The 27,346-nt window shown below is 40.7% G+C and overlaps 1 protein-coding gene across 2 annotated transcripts; it reads left to right on the top strand.

Moving 5' to 3' along the window:
* The first annotated feature begins 17,197 nt into the window (after positions 1–17,197).
* On the top strand, positions 17,198–22,374 carry LOC139295628 (adapter molecule crk-like). 2 transcript variants are annotated; one of them, XM_070917846.1, is made up of 4 exons: positions 17,198–17,565; positions 19,492–19,887; positions 19,936–20,111; positions 22,081–22,374. In XM_070917846.1, the coding sequence occupies exons 1-4, from the start codon at positions 17,346–17,348 to the stop codon at positions 22,213–22,215; spliced, it is 927 nt and encodes a 308-aa protein (XP_070773947.1). In that variant the 5' UTR covers positions 17,198–17,345; the 3' UTR covers positions 22,216–22,374. The 2 variants fall into 2 exon arrangements, with proteins under 2 accessions (XP_070773947.1, XP_070773946.1); XM_070917845.1 differs by having other exon boundaries at positions 19,510–20,111.
* The last annotated feature ends 4,972 nt before the right edge of the window (positions 22,375–27,346 follow it).

The raw sequence follows: 27,346 nt of genomic DNA, 5'->3' as shown, positions 1-27,346 counted from the left end.
AACATTTAGGAACAGAGGAGGAAAAGATAAATGGGGCAGGACTTTGGCTTTCTGTATGGCTTGGATTTGTAGCCAATAACGCTGCACAGTTGAAATGTAAAACACTACTTAAATCACATTTTAGTCTATTTGAGAGCTCCATATCTTGTACAGGTGCCGTAAGTAGCACAGTAGTCAACAACCAGGGAAACAACCGTGGCAAATTTTGGTGTCTATGTTCTCGTCACTTAAAGGGCAAAAAACAACAAACCGATATGCTAAACAGTGTGAAGCTAATGCACCTTTAGGTCATACACGTTTGGAGTTTCTGTGGATTGTTGAGATGTGAATGAGAATGATAACTTGCATGTGGGATCTCTTCTACCCCCATGACACATTTTGTAATATTTTGCTGCTCATCGATTCAGGGTTGGTCCCTCTTTCTTGGGCACTGCAGGATTTGGGCTGGGAGGGGGGGGGGGTCTAATGCCACATTCATGTCATATTGGATGTAAATAAGAGCTGATGGGTCGAGAGTTAACTTTCACATCATCTTGCGCTGGGATCAGACGACACAATATCAGCCTGATAATGGGGACGACAATTGCTCTTTTTATCCGCTGTGTAGTTTGTCATAGCGGCATCTGGGACGCCTCGCAATGTGCCGATTGAAAAGACTAGCATGTGATCTTTTTTTTTTTTGGCTTCCTTCTCTCATCTAGCTTTGACAACTTTTACAACCTTGATGGTGACCCATAGAAGCACCGATCGCTCCTCCACGCACAACTGTAAAGACAAAGACGTGAATGATTTTATGGGTGACGTCAGGTGGAAGAGTGGAGTCAGTGAAGCTATGATTGGTCCATATTGTAGTCCGCCGTGTTTCTTGGCCAAGTCTCGGCAATAATCCGACACAGTGACCATCTGAAAAGGCGTAAATATCGTGTAGTCTGATCCCGGCATTAGTAGCTATTACAAGGATTACAACGTGATCTTTTGTGGAGTTTGTCGTCACCCAATTGGTGTCAATTGCAAAATGTTTCAAACAGCAGAAAATACACAGATCATTAGTAAAATAATGTATTTATTAGCTCTACTTATAACATCTTAAGTGATGTCTTTAAACATGTAGCAACGATATTCTGTCGTTTGGTTTCCTCTGATATGATTTGAATGCGGCATCAGGCTGATGACTTTGAAACGTGCAGATTTCGGATGAGCTCGGATTTGAAGCGCTGCAAAAACTGTGTTGCTGGGACTGATTTTGATCTGTGGACGGCGAGCCAAATTTGGTCTCCAGTGCCTTGTGGAAATAAAATCTTATAATGCCCACAAAACTCGGTATGAAAGAGCTACGTTGGCAGGCAGTGTTTACAGGTTGTGGCCGTGTTTATCATGTTTATTGTTATCATCATCATCATCATCATCATCATATCCTGAAGGAGAATTGCAGTTTCATTACTGTAATTTTTTTGATGTTCACGGCAATCATCAAGAAAGGTCTCATTGTTTGTTTTAAAATCATATCATTCATATTTTAACTGGTTGGAGCTATTTAAAACAAATTGCTATGCATTTACTGCTAGAATGAGAATAAGACTTGTCCTTTTGATTCTGTTGAAAGGCCTTTATACTAATATTTTGTAGTATTTCATATTTTGTAGCATTTAATCTATATTTTCAAATTATCGGGCACATCCCATGCTGTTGTTTTTTTCTGAATGGATATGCATCATTTAAGGTTGAAACCCTTTAAGGAATAGATATATTGTAGTCATGGATTTGTTTGCTGTGTTTCTGTTGTTTTTAGACCTTTCACCTGTCAGTTTGGTGGATGTGTATGTTTTGGATTTTAATCTTGACCTGCTGTCCATATCACTCACTGTCCCGCCGTGGGTGTGTAACTGACTTAAATGCAGCACCTTCACAACCTTTTAACACTTCCTGCCCCACATTATTTTTGATAGCATTCTAATTTTTCATACATATATATCAGATTTGATGCATCTGTCCTTTTTTGTAGCGTGATCCTTTTTCGAGGAAATTTCCTATCTGAAAAGAGACTGGACTGTTTTACGAAATAGCTTAAAAAATTATCGATGTAAGAGGAGTTATGTACTGTAGCTGCAACTTGTGAATTCAGAGCACCCCTTTAAAATTCAATAAATTTGATTTGATAGACTGTTTTGAACAAGTCTCTGTTTTGTTTTCCTTGTCTTGTCATCTGTGTCTGCACACCATCAACATCTATTAGAAGACAGTTTTCACTTAGGTTTTATTTTAAAGCCCCTGAAAACTTGGCTTCAAATCTTAAGTATTTCTCTATAATATTGAATATTCATGTTTCACTTTCATTTAGCCTGACATTGTGTTCATGTTAGCTGATTTTCTTGTTGGGGCGGAGGTTCATTTATGTTTTGCCCCGATCACTAGCAAGTGACTTATCCCAGAAGCTGCAGTAACGGTTGCAAAGAACAGTAAACTTAAAGCGGCTATAATCAATATTTTTATGTCAAGTAATAATGAGAAAACGATGTGAAAGGGGTCGCTCATAGTGATGAATTATCACCCAAATCTGCAGCTCCCCTCGGCTTTATGGAGCTTTATAGCGAGTTTCAGCTCATTGTTTATCTGTCCGGCTCGGACTTTTACTGTTTTGGTTCAAACCCACTGCACACTACCTGCTCTGCACCAATCAGCAAACAGACACAGTTAGCATCTTGCTGGTAAAGAGCCTGATATTTCCCCCAGGAGACCGAAAACAGAGTTAAGAGAGCGTGAATATTGGTGAATAATATATCGACTTGTTTGTGCTGCCTCGAAGTGGCCATTAAAATCAGGTATTGCAGGTTTAAAGGAACATTGTGACATTTTAGAAAATTCTTCTTGCTGAGAGTTAGATGAGAAGATTGATATCACTCTCATGTCTGTATGCTAAATATGAGGCTGCAGCGGGTTAGCTTAGTTTCACCTGCATGTCTGAAGGTAACAAAATCCTGCACAATGCTAACTAACCAGTGGAGACTCCAGGAGGTCACTACACCTGCACATAGTCCCCTTCAAAACCACAAATTTGTCATTTTTACTTATCAGTTTTTGTACATATTGAACAAATCTGATATAACTTGTTAATACGTGAGCTTTAGAGGCGCTGAATTTGTTGCCTTTGAACAGAACCAGGCTAGCTGTTTCTACCCGTTTCCAGTCTGTAACTTCATATTAAACAGATAAAGAGTGGTATCAATTTTCTCATCCAGCTCTCGGCGTATTTCCCCAAATGTCGAACTGTTCCTTTAACTTTTTTCATGATGAGAGTTGTTTCAAATAGCAGTTTCGTCAATTTTTCGTTTTCATCAATGTTGCTAGGAAGAAGGAAGTTGGCGTCCCCATTTCTCGTCCCGCCTACAAAGCTCTGATTGGCAGATTGTTTCTGTAAACAGCTGTCAGTGAGTGCAACACCAGAAATATATGAATCAGTGAATAAATTAGAGATGTGGGCAGCAATCAAGAGGTCTGGAAACTGGCAAGGACAACAACTACAGATGCTCAGTTATGTTTTTGTTGTTTGTTTTTTTCCACCAGAATATAAAAAAAAAATCACAATAATACCAAAATATTAATGATAATGAACAGAGAAATCAGATCATGCAGTCCCATTATTAGCTACAGTCATCTCATAAACATTTAGGTATTAAAAGGGGTCATAATCAGCTTCTTCATTCAAACCCAGAGCTGTGTCCCAAATCACTATTTACTATATAATGCACTGTATTTACTGTCCACCTTTTTATTTGAATTCTCTAACTCCAACAAAATGGGAAAAGTGGTGCGACTCTTACGTGTCGTAAGTGTCCGAAATCTCAATTTACTGCCCCCTGTTTAGTAAATTATTGAGTGTCTGCATGTAGGGAGTAGTGAATGAGTGAACGAGTGAGTGGTTTGGGATACAGCCATTATATACTAAGGCACTGGCTTAAATAAATGGTCACTGCCTCTAATGGACTGCTCAACGCATCCTATCCCCTTCACATTCAAGAGACGATCACTGCATGCATGCTCTTCTGCAAAATATCACGCCTGTGCTAATCTAGATTTTAAGTTCCTACTTTATTTTCACCTTCTCGTCCAAAGTGGAAACGATGACCTGGACTGGTAAGACAATATACAATGTATGTGGTGTTACAAGGTGTCAAAACCAGGACTTTCAAAAGACGCATAGAGACTAAATAAAATCCAGAGGGCCATCATGAGACCTCTGTCATCATCTCTGTCTGCTTTAAATAAAAATGATCTACATTTTCTTCTCACATGCTTTGCATTTCCTCTTTTTTTATTTAGTGTTTACGTTAATAGACTGTACACTGTCTATGCCTGGCCACGGTGCCTTCAGGTTATCTTTCAGCTGTAATGTGAAGTGGCGGCCACCCAGAGGCACTGCTGGCTCAAACTGACATGAGACGTTGATGGTGATGTAGTAATATAAGATAAGATATAAGACAATCCTTCTTTCTACTGTTGTCATAAACACTGTAACTGAAGGAGAGTGGACACATTTGATATGTTCATCTCACACTTATCCAAAAACACTGAAAGGTTGCAGGTGTACAATTGATTATTATGCTAAAATAATAACATTTCTTTAAATGTAACATTTAGTTTAAATAGCAGCCTAGAAATAATTACCATAGCTTTCTTATTTGAAGTCATATATAAGCGTATGATATCTATTTTTGGGGTGAAATGTTTGGTGACCAAGAGAACTGAACACAACTTAAGAAAACATGAAAATAGACAAACAGACATGTCACAGTTAAAGAAAAACAAACATAAAGAAATGCACTATAAATACAGAAAACGTGTGATGTGGTTTGGTGAAAATGAGCTAATGATGTTTATTTTATAGTTAACATTTTGACTCAATGATTTCGGTTGATACTTTAAATATTTCTAGACACCTAGCATTAGCATTTCAGTAATTACTTTAAGTGACTTTACTTACTTTAATTAAGTTTTCTTTAAATGTTACGTGTTGTCAAAGTGTCAGAGGTTCTTAATTTGAGGATTTATGTGATGGCAAAGACCATCCAAGATATAAGGGTCTACAGATTTTTAGGTGGTATAAGCTGAATTATGTTGGTGTCCCCACACACTGATTGTATCTACGTCTTTAAAAAAGTCTTCAAATCTTCAAATTACAGTACCTAAAGTCATGGCCTTGATGTGTCTTTTTGAATTGAAGGAATAGAATATTTTTCTTTTCTCCCTTGTTACTGGTCTGGTCTTCCTTTTGTTAAAGTCCCTTTCAGATTTAAATTTAACTCAAGCATAGAACATCCTGAAATTGACCCCAATGAAACTGCCGTCACGCTGTCCAGTACCACAGTTTTACCAGCAGCAAAGAGAGATAAAAACACTTGAATAATCCTGGCCCCTCCTCCCCGTTTGATATTTTCCCGCCCCCTTTATGTCCCAAAATACAGAGGCAAACCTGTTGCTCCCAAGCTTAGGAGACACATAGCTCAGACAACACACTGGGCTGGGGGCAGCAGGGCTAAACATTTACGCATAACAGAGGAAGAGGAACAAAATTACCCGCCACTTTAACTGGATCCCTTCGTAAGGTTAGTTTGATCATTCCTCAGCTCCTGCATGCACTGAGAACCTGATCTGCCCGCGCAGTGCGTAATCTCTTTTTCCAAGATGACATTGTGCATGAGTTTTCCATGGCTTATAAATAACAACTGCTCTTACTTTGACCAGATGAGAGGAGAGAGTAAGAGAATACGCACATTGAGAGAAGTCCTCCATGGAGCTTGATGGGACTTTAATGAGTTGCAGCCAAGGAAGGAATCCTCCTGCAACCCTGGTCATCCTTTAAAACCCTTTTGCATCTTCAACGTTGCTGAAAAAGTGGCATGGAGCACAGCAGATATCTTTGAAAGTTTTTCAGAAGGAAGGAATTAGTAGAGATTACAAAATTTTTTGGTCAAGAATTCAAAGCTTTTTTAAGTTTTAAGGTGGTGAATCAGAGAACGAACTGAAAAAAGACAAGAGAGATAGACGGTTTGGTTTCTGAGCTCCATACCGACCACCCCATTACTCATTTGAATCTCAGGGGTGGTGAGGGTCTCTAAAGAAGCCATGGAAGCCACAGAAGGTGTTCAGGAGGCGATGGTAAGCGAGGCTCTGGTTCAGTTCAGGGCCACCTTGCAAGCTGCAGTAAGGGAGGTGCACGTGGATGTAAGTGCTTTCAAGCAGCGCATAGAGCAGAGGATCGAGGAGCTGTGCATTTCCAATGGACCCTTGGCTGGGGCAGTGACCAGGCTGCAGGAGGAGAACCTGCAGCTCAGGGCAAAGCTGGAGGCCCTCAGCCGCCTGGTGGAGGGTCTTGCCGGGGCAAAGATTGAGAGGGCTCCCGCTGAAGTGAAGGGGAAGAACGTGGAGGATAGTATGGAGAATGGACATGCACTGATACAGTCCAAGACCCAGGAAGACCAGAGGGGTCTGGTTAGCTCTGGAAGATCAGAGACAAGCCAGTCAAGTCAGTCCACTTCCACATACTCTGAACCATCAGGGTCAAGTGGAGGATCAAGCCATGCTGCTGCTGCTGCTGCTCCTGCTCCCAGCAACACCCCAGCCCCTCCTCCATGGAGAGCAAGGAGACATGCTGAAATTAACGTGAGTACTCGTTCTGTTTTTCTCTACAGTTTACAGAATAAAGAATATTACAACCCGCCTCTGGAATAACAGCTGTGAAGGACTTAGGCTGACTTCCCTTAGTTAACTTCCACCGACCAACTTGTCACTTGGATTGGGTGATACTCTACTTTAATGAGGAGACACGTAAGAGGACATGTAAATAATGGTAATATAATCACGCAGTAAATATGCACGCATAGTAACAACTCAGTATGATCCACCACTTTACTTGAAGAGGCATAAAAATAGATTCAGAGTTGTTTAGGAATTGCTTGTTAGCTATTTATTAATTAGGTCCTGATTTGATCCACTACTTGGTAACTACTCAAGACTTTGTGCAACCAAGCTTTCACACTGCAAACAGTACTGTGTTAAAGGCTGCGTTGGTGGGGGCGTGTTGCTTCAGGTAAAGGTGAGACACTGAAATAGGATCCAAGTAATCCAGTTTGAGTAATAGATCGATGAGTTTGAAGGGTTATCAGCTGCCAAAATACTGCACAGCGGTTTATAACACTGTGAGGGAAGATTGTACAACTCTGGAAACAGTGACAATCATTTTATTCAATCATCCATTGCAATAATTGTGAGATAAATAATAGAATGACCTCAATCACTTTACAAATGAATGTACCAGGAATGTACGCTTGCACATATTTGATTGACCTGACACTTCTATAGTACCCCACCATGCCAAGAAACATCAGTAACTACGTCTTTGTGCTTGGAGGGGCGTGCTGTTACATGTAAGTGTTTGGCACAGCTTCCTTTCCTTGGTACAGGAAGCCTTTTAGCCTTTCTAAATCACACATCGCACTCACTTTGTGTCCATATCAGGCATTCAAACAATGCATGAATACAGTGTACATGATCCTGCCAAATGTCACTGTAGATTACTGCATCATCCAACCAGAAACCACCCTGTTCACTGGAACACTGTGGTGCATTCCTCAACCCAAATGGCACGACTATATATGAATATAACCCCGATAGTGTGATGAAAGCTGCTATTTTCCACATGTGTAAAAAGTAACCCTTCAAAAGATCAGACATACTTATGAACTGATCTTACCTGATCCATAAAAACCTCCGTGTGAGGAAGTGGATAAGAGTCAGGATTTGACTTTGTGTCGAAGAGTCCAACTAGAATTTGAGGATTGTGCAGTATGTTTGTCTGATATATATTTAACCTTGTGACTCCAGCTTTACACATGTATCTGGGGATCAGTGGTAACAGCACTGCTGTACCTTGAATATTAAAATGATTACCATTACCGGAATTATATATGAAATTGGTCCAAATTAATTTAAAAGCAACCCCACCACCACACATACATGCTTACACCCTTCCCTACCCCCCATCTCTGCCCCTTTCTGCTCACAACCCTCTTTTATAACAGCAGGTCCTCCAAAGGGCACATGTATTTTGGGGTCCATGATTTGGGACTGAGCTGCAGCTCTTTGGAGCCCCGGCATGCTTCATCAACTTCAACAGCACCACAACTTCCCTCCTTACTTTAACCCCACACCGTCTGCATGTATGAATGGTACGGATGCAAGTCTAAATGATTGGTTCATAATCAATATCTGCTTAGTTAATAAAGTCCTGACATTTTGGAAGACACAAAATAACAGTAACACTTCAAACAGAGCCTACAGTACACATATTGTGTTGCATGTTTATGACGCAACTCACACCCACACTCTGAAGACAGATATATAAATAAATCTCAGTCCTCTAATCGCTCAGGAATCTTGATTTCCAGCCAATCTGTGTCCCAAATCTCCTAATGGAAAGTTGAATTGCATCTACGTCCCTGTCAATAATACCCCCAGCCTACACCCTGAGAGGGACAACCAGCTGTCCTGTCAAAACGCAAACCCTGCCAACATTCCTGTCCACTGAAGTCACCTGGTCTTTTCCCACCCGTCAGCCCCCCACTCTGACGTACCACAGTTCAACCCCCCAGTACTAAGATAGCCCTCTCATCAGTTTATACTCAGCTCCATCATTTTCAAATTTGACACCGTTTTTCCGTCAGTATTTTTAAAATACGTTGAGTTCATCTTTTGCCTTGTGGCTAGCAATGGGAAGCCTAAATTGTGTCCAACACTTTTTGTAACTTTCCGAGACCGATAATCTCACCGACAATCTCACCGACAAGCTCACCCACTTCGTGCAGCGACCTCTCTTACTTTTCATACATGCAAACGAGTGCAACGCCATGAATGCCTTTGAGGAGAGACTGTCCTCAAAGTGTGCGCCATAATCCCCATTTGAAAAATTACAGCGTCTTGTCTCACGTTGCCGCCAAGCTGAAGCCAATGCCATGTGTCTGAAGACGTACTCTAGTACCACTAATGACCACTAGATGCTAGCTCCAGAAAATCTCTGTCAACAGCTGAAGTCCTACTTTGTTTCACCATATAAAGTTGTTATGGTGAACCTGTTAGCTGGCAGTTACATATTTACCGTTTATGAAGTATCAAAAGTTTAGTCCAATGAAATATCAAAGTCCAAAGACCTTCCTTCTTTTAGTTATGTTTTGGTCTCCACCAACTCCTGAGAAATATCTGGCTCTTTATCTGCTAACTGCGCTGCTATGTTAGCTAGCCAGCTAGTTGCTAACCTTGTCTGTCTGCCATTTGGAGCTGAACAGGTAGCGTGGTTGGTTTGGTACCAAGTGTGTTTGCTTGATGGACTTAATTGATGTTTTAGGTGTTTCAAAGTTGGATCATTCAATTATCTGGTTGGGCTGATTGCACTCATAGGACCTGAAATTAATAATATGGGATTTTGGGAAATGGGGAATTTGAAAAATAAAGCATCATTCATCTATGGCGGCAAAAACGTTTTGGCCAAATGTGTTTTTCTCACTTCTGAAATAACAGACATGCCTGTGTTTGTGTGTCTCCAACCAAAGTATGTTTTCATGTTTCTAAGAGGGAGTGATATGGAGGTAAACCCAGGGAGAGGTTGAAGGGATTAACAGAGTCAGACTGTGATATCCTACAGGAGCTACTGTGAAGCCCACAGATCGCTGTGGTGCTAATCTCCCTCCTGACGACGAGTTGACGGACTGGCCGAAATGGCTTTACTGCGTGGTTGCCAGACCACTGTGTGTCTCTGGAAAGCAAAAGGCTAAGGGGTGGGAGAGGGGGCAAATACAGGCCAAAGCTTCAGGCTGGTATACTTAGGCACTATTTGAACTGCTCAGGCTAACTCTCTGATTTCCAAAGCATCCATTTGGGGCTATATTGGGATGTAAGAAGAGTGGAGCGGAAACTCTTGCAAAGGGGCTGATTGCAAAATCTAAAATAGCCTCTCAGTGGGAACATGGGTTTGTTGGCCACAGCTGTCATTAAAGGAGATGTTTTCAGCTGTTAACAGCTGAAGATCACACTTTTAGAGAAATGAGCACACACACACACACACACACACACACACACACACACACACAGTGACAGATTTACCATGGAGGATAAAGGCCTAAAATTAATTTTAGCTCCACAGTGTGCAGCAGTCTGACAGACAAAAGAACCATCTTTGTTTGTTGTGAGCGAATCAGTGTTGAACCCAATGAAAGATGTTGCTAAGGCAAAAGCACAAATAGACACACTCACAGTTTGCTGCATGTCTTGCATAACTCATTTACCTTCTTTCCTGGGACTCCTTGCACAAATCTTCATCCAGGTTTGTTGTGTTTTACGATTCTTTTTAAAACCAATAAACCAAGTTTTGGGTACTGGGTACTTTTGGGATTGTTAGCCCCCATCACATCCCCTCCCTCTTTTACTTTAGGTTTCCATCAGCCTTATTCAAGGGTATGCCATTAGCAAGGCGGTCAAATGAAGCAAAGCTGATTTGCTGGACACTGCTGGATATCAACATCAAACAGAGGCAACTGAAGTACAGTCGTACCTGACTCAGATACTAAATATCACAATATTATGTTCTGACTTATGCAGTTTATGCAGAGCTTCTTATTGTAAAAGTACTTAAGTACAAAACAACCATAACAGCAAAATCCACCTTAACACGACAGTTTTCCCACAATACCCTTTTTAAAAGTGAGAGTCGAGCCAGCAAGCATTATACCTATCAGAGCCAACACAATGGATCAATGATGCGGCTCTAATTGACTGGAATTCAAAACTAAAACATTAACTTGCCAGGATTAAGTTAACAACATGGAACCCTATAAGGCTGTGTGCATGTCAATATCGTCTTCTTCAGAGGTGGATGATGATTTTGTGTCATCATCAGTCCTCCAGTAACTTGGTGAGTTCCTTTGAGGCTGTGAACTACCAGTCTGTGGATGTCATAGTTTTATTCATGAAAAGATACAAAATGATATAATTGCACGTCTTGTCTTTACTGAACAGGGCACTGATGCAAAAGGAGAGAAAAATGTTGCCGCAGCTGCACAAGAGAATGGGAACCAAGGTAGGCAGATAACCTGAGAGGTTGTACACAGGTGAGCTGACAAGCTGACCTCACCTTTGGTTGATGTCTGGTTATGTCTCCTCAGAAGGCTCATCAGTGGACTCTGATGCAGCCCGGACTGCTGAAGCCGTTCCCCAGTCGCACCGGCCTCTCACCTCCGTCACGAAACCAAACCCAGAGTCCTCAGCCATAACTAACCGTCTTCAGTCCACCGTGGAACCCCCCATCGCGCCTGGTCAGTTGGTTCCTGTTCATGTTTTACATTACAAGTTCACACTACATTATATTTTTATTCAAACATTTTCGTTTTCGATGGCTTCATCAGAATGACCTGCTAGATGAGTTTAAAGCTCCACCGATGCAGCAACAGATTGTAAAAGCATCAAAAGGAACAAAAAAACATGTTCAAAAAGATGTTTCAGTACCATAAAATAAAGGTCAGATAAGAAAAAATAAAGTATTCAGTCATTTCTCCAGAAATACATTTCTGGTAAGGTGTAAAAGCCTGAAAATTCGATCAAAACATTCCATCAAAATCATGTAAATTTGTAGTCAAATAAACCTGAAAGTATCGATCATGTTGGCCACCATCAGCCGTGGAAATACAACTTTAAAGTGAAAACCTCTAATTTGTCAAATGATTACATTAGTGATGTGTGAGGTTTTTTCTTTTTATTACATACAATTAAAATTAATGTGCATTCATACACGTTGGAAATGTTTTATTTCCTCATTAAAATCGGGGGGTTGAACACTAATACGTTAAAAAATAATGATATTTATTTTTAGAAATCTACCGCCATCGCTGTCAATGATCATTTTAAGAATGCGATTGATTGAATGAACGTATTCAGTTGATCTTTTTTTTTTCTTTCAGACCAGGAAGAATCAGGTCTTCAGACCAAACCCCATCACCCCCTCACTGCAATGACAAAAGCCAGCTCCGACCCTCCAGTTGCTCCTCAGTCTCCCGCCTCTGTTCCCAAAGAAACGCCAGTAAAATCAGTGGAGTCTCCTGCTAAATGTGGTGAGCGGAAAATCTATTTCTGGTGTGTAATTCGATATGTTTATTTATGTCAAACCACTGAAACACAGGATCTGTTATGTGATTTCTCAGGTGGGAAATCCACATGGAGACGTAGACGATCACAAACGTCTTTGACACCATTGACTTCATTCTTTATTCAGATTTTGCCTTTTTCAGATGCTGATGAACCCCAGCCCCATCTTCCCATCACTGCCATGGCAACCAAGCCCAGTCCAGAAGGTCTGATTGCCACCAAATCTGCCCCGTGTCCACCATCGGTGCCTAAAGCAGCCGGTCATTGTACAGCAGAAGCTCCAGCAGGGGAAGCAGGGGAGTATTTTATAAGAGGTGGGTCTTTCACTTTGTTATTGTGTACAGGCACTACAGACTGCGGCGATGCATTTTATTTTCACTCCATTTAATCCTGATTAATTCTAGTTATTATTCTACTCCATCTTCACCTGTGCAGGTACGTCTGGAGCGAAGGAGCTGAGGTCTCAGGTCTCCCAGGACCAGTCAGCCCCTGCATCTCAGGCTTTGGCCCACCTTCCTCTCACAGCTGTGTCCAGATCCGATCAGAGTCCTGCTTCTGCACCGAATCCTTCAACACCAGAGTCCCCGATAATAAAGCCAGGCGAATATCCATTTAGACGTGGTGAGAGCAATGTTCAAATACACGAAAAGGATCATCAAGTGGCTTTTTTTCCACTGAGTAAAAGTGTCTGTCTTCATTAGATGTCACTGAACCCAAGCCCCACGTGACTCTGTCTGCCATGACCACACCCAACACAGAGTCTTCATCATCTGCTATAACAGCTCAGTCCTCAAGTCTTTCAGCATCACAGGAGTCTGCAGTTAAACCTGGGGAGTATCCCTTTAAACGGGGTGAGTTCAAACAGGGATACGATAAAGCTCATGGGCAGTACCTCTTCACCTTTTTATTCTTATTTCCTTTCATTTTAATTTTCTGTTTTCCAACATTCTCCACTTTTCACTTTCCTGTTTGTTTGTTTTTTGTCTCACCTCATTCATTCAGTACCAATTCTCAAGACACCCAGTCCCAGTCTGAAGAGAAGCGTGAGCTTTCCTCAGCCTGCAGGTAAAACATAGTGAACCTTCTTGAAGCCTGTTTACAACAGTTTTTCTTTTTGTTTGTTTTTGTCTCTTTTGAATCTGTCTCAGGCCGTCTCTCTTGTCCACTCTGACTTTCTCTTTGTGTTTCTGCAGAAAAATTACTTCCCTCCAAATCAATCATAAAATCTGGTTTCTCACCTAATTTGGACAAGTAAGTCAAGAGCATCGTGTTTTGTAACATGAAGTTAACTTACTGTCGACTATTGTTCACTGACAATAGCTTATTGGCAGCTTCAGTCCAAATGTCCCTGTCGTCCACTGTTTTCTCCACAGGAAAGCGAACAAGGCAGGCGGCGTCGAGTTTAAACAGGATGTGATGAAATCACAGACGCTTCCACGTTCCAATGGGGCTCAGGCCAAACGGGCCCTCTTTGAGAGGATGAACTCAGAGCCTACAAAGTTAGTGTGTTTCAAATATTTTCCATTTCATTCTAATCCATATCCTCAGATATCGATGACACTTTGTTTACAGTGAGTTGCATTTCTCTTGAACAGACCAAAGGACTCCAAGCCCAAACTGAAGCGCTCTCAGAGTTTCGGAGTTTCCAGTGCCAGCGGTATAAAACAGATTCTCCTGGAGTGGTGCCGCTCTAAAACCATCGGCTATCAGGTATGACAGCAGGATGCAGAGGACAGCTTGCAGAAGGCAACTCAATAAATGAATGAAAAGAAAATACATGAAAGACTGAATGTGATGCCGTTGTCGTCTTTCTCTCAGAACATAGATATCCAGAACTTCTCGTCCAGCTGGAGCGATGGGATGGCTTTCTGTGCTCTTGTCCACTCTTTCTTCCCTCTGGAGTTTGATTACAACACGCTGGAACCTGCGAACCGCAAACACAACCTCCAGCTGGCCTTCACCACCGCAGAGTAAGCTGCCTAGACGGGACTGAGTGAGGCTGTGTACTGTGATTACACTGAAGTACATTGGTACCACAGTTTAATTGACTGGTATTTTGATGGACAGTGATAAACAGAAATTTCACAAATTCAACTTTGAATCAGACAGATGCCAAACTTTGTCTGTAGGGTAGTACAGCACGGCCAAAATGTACATTAAAGTGTAACTTTCGCCTCCAGAATAGTTGTTATTTTTAGTATTTTAGGGGCATTTTGCCTTTATTCTAAGGTGGATAAAGGCAAATGAGGAGAAAGAGAAGGTCAAGTCAGCCATTAAAGAGTCTGCTAACATTAGCCAACATAAGCTACTGGTCACCCCAGAGCAAGTAAGCCTGTATCAACAGTGTGAATTGAATTAAACAAAGGAGCGTTTATTGTTGATGAGTTCCACTTCATCTGTCAGAGAAAGAATATGTTATTTCTTCTTGTTGTTCTGAAAAGTGTGAACAACCTTAACGAAAAAAAACTATTTCTCGATTTGTGGCCGCAGTAACTTCCTGGAGTCTCTTCTGGTTGCCTGGCAACAGCCCAGAGCCAAGAAATAGCACATAACCCTGTGAAACGGCGAATTATCATTTTGACGCTTGTACAGATTAAACAAACAAGATATAACGTGTTAATCAGTGAGCTTTAGAGGTGCTGGTAGGTGGAGTTTGTTACCTTTCCAGTCTTTATGCTAAGATAAGCTCATATTTAACGAATGAGTGGTATGAACATTTCTCATATCCGTCAGAAAGCAAATAAGCCGTAATTATACTTTTACGTTTCAGGGTGCAGGCTGACTGTCTCCGTCTGATCGAGGTGGAGGACATGATGGTGATGGGGGACAAGCCAGACCCCATGTGTGTGTTTACATATGTCCAGTCCCTCTACAACCACCTGAAGAAGTTTGAATAACTCTGTATCAGAGTAGATTACACAGCCTAGATGTTATGAACACTTTGAATGAGCAGATTAATAGGAAACCACTGTAGTTCGAATCACATGAACAACGACTTTAGTGTTTGACAAATATTCTTTTCTGCCAAATCCTAGATATGTTGATCAGTTTTATACTGTATGTGTGTATTCACCCTGTTTTCTTCAGAATTGATCGTGGACTGACACGGATTCTTAAAATGCAGTTTCTTATGTGTTGTGACGTGTGTGGCTCTAATGTTGCTGTATTTACAAAAGGGAGGTTGGTTTTTGTGTAGTTCTCAAATCACTAACAAAGACGGGAATATTACCTCTCAGTTTAGAAAACAGTAATAGTTTGTAATAGCTGCTGTTGTTACAGTAACAATAAACTGGAGTCCTGCCTGAGTTGAATCTTGTAATGTGGCAAAATAAAGCAATTTTCTAATATTTTTCAATTCTAGAGTGATTGTTTTATATCGGAAAAAAGAGACAAAAATACAAAGAAGGTCAAGAGATGAAGTGTAATTCTGTTAATGATTTACCAGTTGAAAATGTACATGGAGGATTGTCTCAGTGTTACGATCATCAGGAGCCAAATTCAGGTCGGTCAGTCATACAGGTGTGAAGTTTAGAGTTTGTGTCAGTGACAGCAGCTGGCATGACACTAACACTGTTTTTATACAATCGAACAGTTCACTATTAATTATAAATCACATGTTATTCAGTATAAGGACAATAGAAACAAATCTGAGCAAACTCCATCTGTTGAGGAAGACTGTGAGATGCGGTTGAAAGCTGAGATGAGAGACTAAGATTTTTATACCAAACTACTCTTTTCAAGGTCAGAATCAGAATCAGAAATAATTTATTGATCTCCTGGGGGGAAATTATACAGTACCGGTGCTCCCATTCAAGAGTAGAAAGTAGCATACATTTAGAAATAAGAGTATGTACAAAAATAAGGTATAAAAAATAAAAATATACACATTTACAATATTTAAGTGAAAAATAAAAAAATATATATATACAATAACAATTTATATGTATGTTTAATGAAATTTAATGGTCGACATCTGTAGAGTCACTCATCAAACATCTATGTAATTCCACTAGAAACTTCTCTCTTCATGTGAATAACGCAGTGAGAGATTAATGACACACTTATGATGGGTGGACTTTTTTAACGTAGCTTTTTGGTCACAATGACAAATAACACTTTTTGAGAAATTTCCTGCAAACGGTGTCAGAAACAGGAGCGTCATGCTTCATAACGGAGAGTACATTGCCATCTACTGGTATAACAAATGCACTGCAAAAGGCCATTGGCCTAAAATACAAATTATTAGGTTAAAGTAATAAAGTTAAAGTATTTCTCTATCTTTACACGTTTTCAAGACTCCCATTCCCCCACGTGTGTGACAAGTCAGTCCTAGAGAGAGATGAAAATATTGGGTGAAAAAAACAAACATTCAGGAACTCACTCAGCTTTCACGTGTAATACTACATAGTAATATTGTTCACACCAGCTGTAAACATCATTTAAACTGGGTTTGACAATCTTACAAGTAATTCTGACATTTTAATGTCTTGTATTCACTAAAAGCATGTTTGTGAACCGTGTAAAAAGACGATGAGGAGCAGCCAAAGTCTGCAGAAAAGTTTAATTATGGTGCGTTTAAGGCTTCTAAGTAGTTAGAAAATAAACTGAGATCAAGTGGTTGCTTTAAGCCCCCACGTTTTTCTGAGTCATTCCTTGGGATTTAAATGTTTTCAATTAGTAAACTAAGGGATGAAAGGCATGCTCAATAAACAATGGACGGCAGCAGTATTAAGTGCTGTAATCTAACAAAAAAAGAAAAAAAGTCTAAGAGCCGTTGACCGTATCTACAATGTTTTCTAAGGGGCGTGAATGCAGCGCTTCCCATAGACCAGGCATCCCTTCCGGTAGATGAGGTCAACTTTTCCCTAGATCCGCCATTTCAGTCCCAGAGTTTCTTGTTGCACATTAGTTTTGATTTTTTTTTTTTTTTTTTTTTGTGTAATTTTAACGCTGAAGTTGTTGAGTGTTTTGTGGTGTAACAGAAGCTGCGTCAACTTAAACGTCTTGGCATTACTCGTGGAAGTTGCTAAAATTGTGGTATTGTACCGTTTTTTTTTTTTTTCCTCCAGGAGCAGCTTTAGTCAATCAAAGTTTTTGTATGAGTTGCGGATAGGGAGAGGCGAAGGGGAAAGGCCTCAAGCCTCGGACAGGATTTCACAGCCATGGCCGGTAATTTTGATGCCGAAGACCGTGCTAGCTGGTACTGGGGGAGGCTAAGCCGCCAGGAAGCAGTTTCTCTTTTACAGGGACAGAGACATGGCGTTTTCCTGGCGAGGGACTCAATTACCAGCCCTGGTGACTACGTGCTGTCCGTTTCAGAGAACTCCAAAGTGTCCCATTATATAATCAACAGCATCAGTAACAACCGGCAATCTGGCTCAGGTAAGGTTGAATTGTTTGTCACCTTGCTAGGTAACGTTACCTGACTGAGCTTGCTACAGACATGTTCACCCGACGCTAACGTTACAATACGTATTTTCATTTTTAAGTCTGGATTGCTAGGATTTAGCCCAGTTACGTCCCTCTCCCTCTCTCGCTCTCGTCAAACCACACCAAACGCCCTTTATGGTATGTCCAATTTAACTTGATCTTGGTAAATCTGCAAATATACCTGTCCTTCATCACATAAGTTTGTGTTTTTTTTAAGTGCTGTGTTTTTGGAAAGTACTCTCAAAGTCGGCATACATATAATATAATAATATTCACTCTTTAGAACAAAAATGAAAACTTTTGTGTGTTTTACGCTGCTCGCTGCCGCCCAGTGTATTTTGGACTGTGTAGCGTTAGCTAACGTAGCTACCGTGGGTAACGGAAGAGTCGGTCTGAAGTGTTAATACTTTTGACTGGAATTGTACATTGGTATCTTTATTTGGGCCAATCATCGCGTATCGATGTATCATTTCAACCTCACAATTTAACGGAAATTTGAAGTAACGTTACCGCTAATGTACAAATGGTGTGGATGAGCAACGTAAAGTTAAGTGCGATACTTTTTAAATGGAGTTTGGTGTTTGGCGAGCTAGCTATCAGCAACCGATTAGAATTTATTTATTCAACCACCGTACTTGGGATCATTTATGATTTTTTTCCCCCCTGAGGATTGAAGCGGTGTTTTGTCCTTGTGTAGGCAGCAGGACGGTAGCTCAGCGCCCAGCGGTGGTGAGGTGGGCTGGGCTGCTGCTGCTGCTGCTGCTGAGATTGAATGGAACTGGGCAGGCTGGGCTGTCACAACTGGAGGATGACTGGCCAGATTGGTGTTTCAGGAATGTCTGTGATCCTGCCCTGTTGCACATACATAGCCCTGCTCACAGGACTGCCGCTACTCTTCCAGCTCTTTGTCCTTTCTGGGCTTCTTTAGCATTGGGTCACTATGGCAACTATATTATCCTAATCTGTTAGAGAAGGTATGAAACATATTTTAAGTAAAAGTAGTGGTTAATAGTGTTCAAATGTCTTTTGAAATCACAAGCTGAGTGGTGTGAGTGAGTGGCTGATGTGTAGGAACAGCATCCAGTTTTTATTTGAACTAAAATAAAATATGGAGCCAAAATTTAGATGGAAACAAGCAGTTGTGACGAGCACGCCAGTAAATAAAATATTAAAATCTGCTTTTTGCAGAGGCTACAAGTGCGACAGCCTTTTTCTGCCCAAATCGGGACAACCACTCAAACTGACGCAAATCAAATTTGATTTATTGTCAGAACATGTTAGCTAAATAAAATCCAGTGTTTACTCAGTGATGTGGGCTAATGCCACTCCATTTTGTTATGCATTTTGATAGCACTGGGTGATACTATGGTATAGATTTCTTAACCTGTGTAGATTTAGCTATGTTGTTTCTACTGAGCTAACTGTCTTTATCTTTAATCCTTAATATCTCTGGTTGTATTAGGCCATTGTTGACAATGTTGCAAATCAGTGAGCAGGATTGCTTTATGGCAATATTGGATTTGTGACTTTTGCATTGATGTGATGAATTGCGTTGATTTGTCATACATTTAAATTGCCGAATTATCCCAAAGGAGACATTCAGGTTATCGTATATATAAATGGTTTCACAGAAGATTTACCATATGGTGATTTATTCCTTATTCTGGAGTCTCAACATCCCCTTGATAGGATATTCTATATATGGTTGGACTTTTCAGTGAATTTAATCTTCTTGCTCGCTGTGTGAATACAAAGTTAGAGCAAGCTGGTCAGTGCTGCCAGTAATTGTGCCACTCGTTGATCTGTCCTAGGACTGTATTTATTCATTTGTTGATTTGTTTGTTTCTATTATGTTTTACCTTCAACAAACTAACAAAGTCACCTTTCCTCTGCCAGGTTTGGCTCCTCCTCGGTTTCGGATTGGGGATCAGGAGTTTGAGGCGCTGCCGGCCCTGCTGGAGTTTTATAAGATCCACTACCTGGACACTACCACACTCATAGAGCCCATAAGCAAGGCCAAGCACACAGGATTCATTAGCTCCTCTGCTGGCGTCCCGCAGCAGCCCGAGGAGGCGGAGTTTGTACGGGCGCTGTTTGACTTCCCTGGCAACGATGAGGAGGACCTCCCCTTCCGCAAGGGTGACATCCTGCGTGTGCTGGAGAAGCCAGAGGACCAGTGGTGGAACGCTGCTAACCAGGAGGGCAGAGCCGGAATGATCCCCGTGCCTTACGTGGAGAAGTACCGGCCTGCCTCGCCCACTGCTGCCAGCCTGGGTCCCCCTGTTGCGGGGACTGGACAGGGGGGGCAAGTTGGAGGGGTAGTGGGCAGCACAGACGGAACAGGGGCCCCTCAGGCCAACCCTCTGGGGGACCCAGGCCAGTACGCTCAGCCTGTGGTCAATGCCCAGCTCCCTAACCTACAGAATGGGCCTGTCTATGCCCGAGCCATTCAGAAGAGGGTGCCCAACGCCTACGACAAGACGGCGCTCGCTCTGGAGGTAGCAATTGCACCCACCATTCATTTTCTCCCAGGCTGTCCTTCTATTCACTGCTAACCTCTTTTGGATCTGTTTTTCTTTATTTTGGGTCTCAGCTGAGGCAGTGTAGATTGTCCTGATTGGTAATGGCTCACTCATGCATGTGAGCATACACACAAAGTATCTTTACAAATGCAAGCTGACAGCGCACATGAAGACACTCACAGTGGAGATGGCTCTATAGAGAGAGACAGACACGGATCCTTTACAGTGGCCTCTTTTTATGTACACATCGTGGCCCATTGGATTCATGTGAATGTTACATTGTACAGTCATTACCACTGGAGCTCGGTGAAACAAGGCGTGTTGTTTTTAGTAACAGATAAATACGCAGTGTTTGCTCAGAGTATTAGATGAAATGCAAACAATGGTGGAGGCTAATAAAGGCAGTGTAACATCATCCGGTTTGTCGTGAGTCCTCTGAAGGTGTCCCACAGTGATCTGAACTTACAGTGTCTCCACATCACACATACAGTTGACTGTGACCAGCTCGCTAATGAGCCTAGCCTGCTAACTCACGACTCAAAGACTCCATGGATTACATCCGCTGAAAAAGGAGGATTTTTATGCAGTTTGTCCTGAGTAGCTCATCATTAGCCATCATGTTATTTTAAGTAATTTTAGCTTGTGAACTTCTGTTGACACGCTAGCTAGCTAGTGTTAGCTCCACCACGGGAGTACTGGGTTATGTTGGTGGTGGTGCTTGTGTCGGTGGGTTTTCTCTCAAAGTCTCCTAACTTGATGCCTAACTTGTTTCCATCACAGAGATACCAACAGTGGGTCTGGAGCTGCAGATGAGTAGATTCAGAAGCTAAAGCTGAAATAATTTGACGGCTAAAATACATTTAGTCACTCTACACAGTCTACCTTTGGACGAGTGCTGATTTGGTACCACCTTTTGTTTGGGGCTCCTGTTGGTCTCTGTGCAGTCCAGTTTTTTGAGTCTTCTCAATAAACACAGACGCCACCATTTTGTTTGTAATAACAAGAGCGGGAGATGGTTTATATGTGTGCTTCTGTCTGAGATAAAACAGACTAGATGACATTACACAGTGTTTCGAGCCTCTGCTGCTGTTAAAATGGGTCACAATATATTTGTGCAGCCTGCTGAAGTATAGGCTGTATGGGAAACAGTGAGTGAAGTGAAGATTCACAGCGCTGTACACAGTGCCCTCACCGGAGATAAGGACTAGCAATTATTCGGTAATTTACAGCTGCCTGTGTTATTTTGAAATATTTAAAGTTCATTGTCTGCAGAACAGTTAATAACCTGGAATTACAACATCCCATGACTGTATTTAGATTCTTAACACAAAAAAAAAAATCACAATTTAACCACTACATCAGACAGACCACCAACCAGGACTTGACTGACATGGGATTTTGAAGGCGATTAAAATATTGTTGTCTGGGCTAAAGCAGCTACTGTAGCCTCCTCCAGACAATAATGGTGTTGTGCCCATTATTGGTGGCTGTTTCTCCCGGTTGGAGAAACAATCGAACAAACCAGAGCTTTGTAAGCAGAATTAAGAATGTAGGCGTCAGAGTCCCTACACAGCTAGCTTCTTGGCTATATCCATGAAAAATAGTGACTGAGAAATGGCTGCAAAAATGGCAATGCAACTGTACAGATAGTAAGTCAATTCAATCTTAAATCTACGTGTTTCTTTGATTGTAATGAAAAATGTTAATTGCTCTCAGCAACTGCTGCGAGAGCTTCCATCTTGACTGAACATGACGTCGCTGGGACGGATGTGTCACTCAAAACTGATTGATATCAGTCAAACTAGGGTGTTTGTTTGTGGGTCTGCAGACATTGAGTTTGTATTGATAGGTTCGACTTGCATGAACGGATCCTGCCTGTTAATATGGAGGGGAGAAAGTGTGTATTGTGTCCCTGCATTCCTAATTGTATTTTGTCATTTGACAGGTGGGGGACATGGTAAAAGTGACCAAGATCAACGTGAACGGCCAATGGGAGGGTGAGTGCAAGGGCAAACGAGGCCACTTTCCCTTCACTCACGTTCGACTGTTGGAGCAACACCATCCCGATGACGAGAGCTGAGAAACACACGCACTCCCATCACCTCGACAGTGTCCAGCACGTCCCTTCTCTTCTGGTCATTTTGTCATGCTCGGAAAGAAAAAGATTTATACAAGCACACAGTATATGAACCTCTGAGCTACACTGGTCAGGCTCTCCTGACCCTGCCAATGCAAGACATGTTGGGTGACCTTTTCTAATGTTATTTTGAAGAGTTTACACTAAGGTCGGACTGATATCGGTTCACCTACATTAGCTTTTTTTTAAAGTCCGCATTACACACTGCTGTTGGCTTCCTCCTTGACTATACACCCAAAGATTATCTGAAACCTGCAATTAAATATTTCTTGTATTCAGTTAGATAGCAGCATGTATTTGTTTAATATTTATTAATGTTACATTTTAAAGGAACACACTCTGTCTCCCAGAATCACATGGGAATATCTATTATCAGTTTCAGCTTAGCTCCACGACTGAAAGCAGGTGTAGTCACCTGAGGCGAGAGAAAATAATAGGACAACAACTTCCAATAACTCCAAAGCAGTTTTATTTACTTTTTTGTATAATATTTGATTGTTTTAGGGTGCTTTCACACCTAACCTGTTTGGTTCAAACAAACTGCGTTTACTCGTTTGGATCGGTTTCATTCTGTCTGGTGGGAAAACTGAAACACTCTGTGACAGAGACTGCTTGAAAAGTAGGACGATGGTCCTCTTCCAAGCTAATTCTGCGGTGTGATGTGAAAGCAAAGCAGACCAACCATAGGATGTGAAAGATGGTCAACTAAGCGATCTGTATACATAAGTGAATGAAACATAGCGAGCACACAGTAACTATCCCCCTGTAATGTTACAGCACAAGATGCTTATTTTTTGTCCCGTAATTAGGCATTATTTATAACCCATATGGTCCCGTTGCAGTCTTGACTAATAATGCATATAACTGTTTATTTCTTCAAAGTTTACAGCTTTTTGCTTGTTTGTAATAAGTCAGTGTGAACAGGAAATGGGCCGGCACCAAAAGGTATCGATGATTTAAGTTTTTTTCTTTGGTCCAGACCGAATGAACCAAACTACAGGTGTGAAAGTGACCATTGGAGATATTTCTTGATCAACACCCAGTGGATTCAAAAGAAGCTACTAACCCTAAAATAATTTAATCAGTTTTGAATGGAATAAAAGACTGTGGGAGACATTCAGTGGAAAATTGTCAAGTTTAAATATTGGCAAAATGTCAGCTTCAGGCAGTGTGAGGCGCCAGTAACCGATATCAGTCAAACCCTAGTTTACACACCTCCGGCCCAGTATTCAAGTCTGCACCACACATGCACAGTAGAGTCGACCTACTCTTCCCTTCCTGTGTTATCTGTGTATCCCCACCCACTATATTTCATTCATACGCAGAAGGGAAGAAAATCGATTGCACACAGGAGACAAAACACTCTGCTTCTCTCACAGAATCATGAATCAGTGAGTTTTTGTAACGCTAGACTGTGAACCTCAGAGCGAGAAGACTTTTACCGATGACTCTTGTCTTGTGGAGGACGGTGCTCCTCACAAAGATGACTCCACCAACTTATTACACCCCACACTACAAACCAAGTCCTCTTTTTTTTGTACTAAAAGTGGAAAATATTATGATAGAATTGACTAAATATATACACACACCTTACATGCTAAATACATTCTTTCCTTCCTTATATTTGATTTTCTTTTACTTTTTGTTACCAGAGACTTTGTGCCTATTATTTTATGTTCCTCTTTTAAAACACTATTCAGCGCCAACATGGCTGACTTCAAATGCAGCCGTGTGAAAGATCAAAATAAGCACCCTCTCAAGGAGGAACGAGAGATCCCCCGAGGCTGCTGAAGAAGATGAGAGGAGAAAGATTGAGGGATTTTATTTTTGTCTTCCAGCTGGGTTTTTATAACCATTTATTGTCATCCGGAGATGCTTTTAAGATAAAATCCACCCTAAAACACTAATTCAATTGCATTTCTATGTATAACCGGTAAAACAGACTTCTTGTGCCTTTAAGGTTCCATGATTGACATTTGCTGTTGGTGTGTTGTTTCTCATCAGCTTTTTCCACATTGAATATACATGCTATTATTACACATGGAGCTTTTATGAACACACATAGGCCCACTGAACATTATGTCAAAATGAAAACATCCTGTTTTCCGAATGCGCCCTTAGACGTTTTCCTCAAAAGCAGGCAGAGCAATCACTAATTTGGGATGTCCCCCTTAACATTATCCCCGTTGTTACTCTGGGTAAGCAAATGGTTGTAAACCCGATGAGACTGATGTAACACTGTTACTAACACTGCATTTTTTAGATGAAAAATCCTGTGCTCAAAGTCTTATTACTCATGTATTACGGCAAACTAAGATTGGGTTGTAACTTATACTCGTATGTGTCAACTTTCCCATTATACATAAATGCAGTGGATGCTTCTTGTATGCTGGAAAAGCTAAACTAGGAGTACTAGGAGCACTAGTAGGAGCATGGTGAGTGACAAACCCCAGCTGTACATACAAGCTGTTGAGAGAGGATCTGCAGAGTAACATCCTCTCTACCTCATGTCTGGTGCTGGAAAAGATGAGGAGTGTTAGTAGGAACTTGCTGGCCTTAAGCCTCCGCCTCGATCAGTCACTGTTGTTTTTGATATGGTTTCCGTAGCACTAACTTAAATACATTTTATCTTTGTGCTTTCCAAATCACAAGTTCAACCATGTCCTGGGGTCAGATGTATAAACTTCCCACACTACACACTATTTATAATGAAGACCGTATGCTGAGATGGTGTACATCAAAACAACATGGGCATGGTTTTCTTAAAGAAGCTGAGTGTGACGTTGCAAAGCAGAAATGAAAACCAAGTGTGAATGACTTTCACAGACATTTCTAATGAAACTGATATTTGGTGAAATTGTGCTATTCTGCTGTTCTTCTCAATGCCATGTCTTAAGACTGGTGGAGCAAACAGAAGTGTCGATTTGCACACAGTGAACTGTGGGAGTAGAAATCGGGCAGATACATAAAGAGTGCAGATGCATATTTCTGCATTTGTATGAGCACAGAACTTTTATGCATCTGACCCCAGATATCCTGAAATGTAGTCTAGAGTTTACAATGTGTTTTATAAGTTGTGAAATTTTCCCTCCATTTCTTGTTATTGAGACTCAAATTTAAGGAAATTATTTTTTGTACGCTACTTTAATGCCATATTTTTATTACTGTGATATGTTTGTTAAGAATATTGAGCCACACCTGTGGGTCATATACAGCCCTGTATATATTAATAAACACATGCAATAGTTCCAAGTCCTCATATTCCACGTTTCTTTGTTACGGTGAAATATTTGAGCTCAGCAAAAACATTAAGAAAGAAGTCACCACTAGCTACTACTAGCACAGCGTGCCTGTGTAGAGCTTACATGGGTTTATAGGTGACCAATTAACACTATGTGACTGTTGGTGACAACAAGTGTGCTGCTGCAAATGTGTTGTGTTGGTGATTTGGGGGAAGTAGAATGCTTTAATAAAAGTTAAAAATCTGGTGTGAGTTGTATCCTAAAACACTGCACCATGTCACATGTTGTTTCAGGATTTTAAAATGATCTATTGTATACTTTGTAATGACAAACTAAATCTAAACTGAAAATGCATAATGTGATGTCAACTGTCACGTGTAGTTTTACATCAATTGGATATCAAAAAGATGATTGTTGCTTCTGCCACGTTCCCTTTCTTCGAATGGAAAGACTGGGCTGTCCATTTTGTAGTGGTGCCACTTATTTTTTGAAGTTTTGTAATCCTATTTTTCTATTTGTTGTAATGCCTTTATGCAAAGTGTTTATCGGGTATTGCATTCAGATGCACGGCGCTGAACTCCCACTAACTGTTGCCTTTAAGAGAAGATATTCTCATTTCATAGTCATGACATTGTTGTAACTCAGCTGTTGCCACATTAGTTAGTTGAAGACCAATGAATACTTGGACAATGTTTTGTTAGAAGACACCACTGATGATCCTACAAATGTGCACCTTATCTCCTCTACAGCTCAAGACAAAAAAAACGCATCAAGTCTCTTCATGCCAAATAATGTTTAATTGTTCTTTTCGTTTTTTCACAGTGATCATATATTTTAGCTTGTGTGCCATTTCACCCTGACTTTGAAGACAGACAGAACAAGTAAAAACAGGATTTAAAGAAAAAAGATTGTACAATGTGTCAAACTGTTATGAAAATGTATTATTTGAAGTTAAATTTGACCTTTTTTAAATTTTCTGTAGCATGTGATGTGTTAATATACCTAGTCAATAAAAATAAAAATGTACCAAATTGTCAGTTTGGACTTTACATTACTGTCTCTATTTTGGTCTATATTCCAACATTGTAATTAAAGACACAAACTAAAAGATTGAAAGAATAGTGATTTGCAGCCGAAGGTTAAATGAAGTTATGTCCCTGGCTCTACATTGTAGCTGAATATGAACTATAAGCCCTTACTACACTGCATTGCACCATACTGATTAGTCCGTATTTGTTAGAAAATAAGTTAGTCAGAAAGACTGTAAGCTTGTTGTAAGGTAGCCTCACATTTGAGACTTGTAATCTACATGTTCATTATAGTTGCTTGAAAGTGTAAAATATTGAAGAATAGGTTTTTTATACGAATATATGTAAGTACAACATTAAATTAAACTGTACACTATTTAAAAAAATTGCATTGCCCTTGGGGTTAACCTAAACAATTTGGGAGTAAGAAAGAAGAAATTATAACTCAAGGCAGCTTTAGAGATCCGTATGTACGATTAGCAACTACCTTATAGCTAAATACAAGACAGCATGACTGAGAACCAATAATACTGTAAGATAGTACAATAAATGCTGATTTATGCTTTATATGTATGCCGAATGGAACATTTACTACAATTTAATAAAAAGAACTGAAGCATTAAAAAGTTAAATTTATTGACAAGTCACTTGACACTAAATTTGATGATGTTTGAATTGAGTTCGTTGAGGTAAGTGTCTTATTTCGGGATATATGGCATGAGGGTGTAGGCGTAGATGAAGACTGCTGCGTGAGTTTCCCGGATGGAGTATCGACGCCATCTTTACGCCAGTGCTACCGGTAGG

This window comes from Enoplosus armatus, chromosome 13 (assembly GCF_043641665.1).
Source record: "Enoplosus armatus isolate fEnoArm2 chromosome 13, fEnoArm2.hap1, whole genome shotgun sequence".
NCBI lineage: Eukaryota > Metazoa > Chordata > Actinopteri > Centrarchiformes > Enoplosidae > Enoplosus > Enoplosus armatus.
This window is presented reverse-complemented; position numbering and strand designations above follow the sequence as displayed.

Bases quoted from the DNA above. Each gene is read 5' to 3' on its own strand.
- LOC139295628 (XM_070917845.1), top strand. From the start codon at position 17,346: ATGGCCGGTAATTTTGATGCCGAAGACCGTGCTAGCTGGTACTGGGGG. The intron at 17,566-19,509 runs GTAAGGTTGAAT...TTCCTCTGCCAG, and splicing joins CAACCGGCAATCTGGCTCAG to GTTTGGCTCCTCCTCGGTTT. The intron at 20,112-22,080 runs GTAGCAATTGCA...GTCATTTGACAG, and splicing joins AGACGGCGCTCGCTCTGGAG to GTGGGGGACATGGTAAAAGT.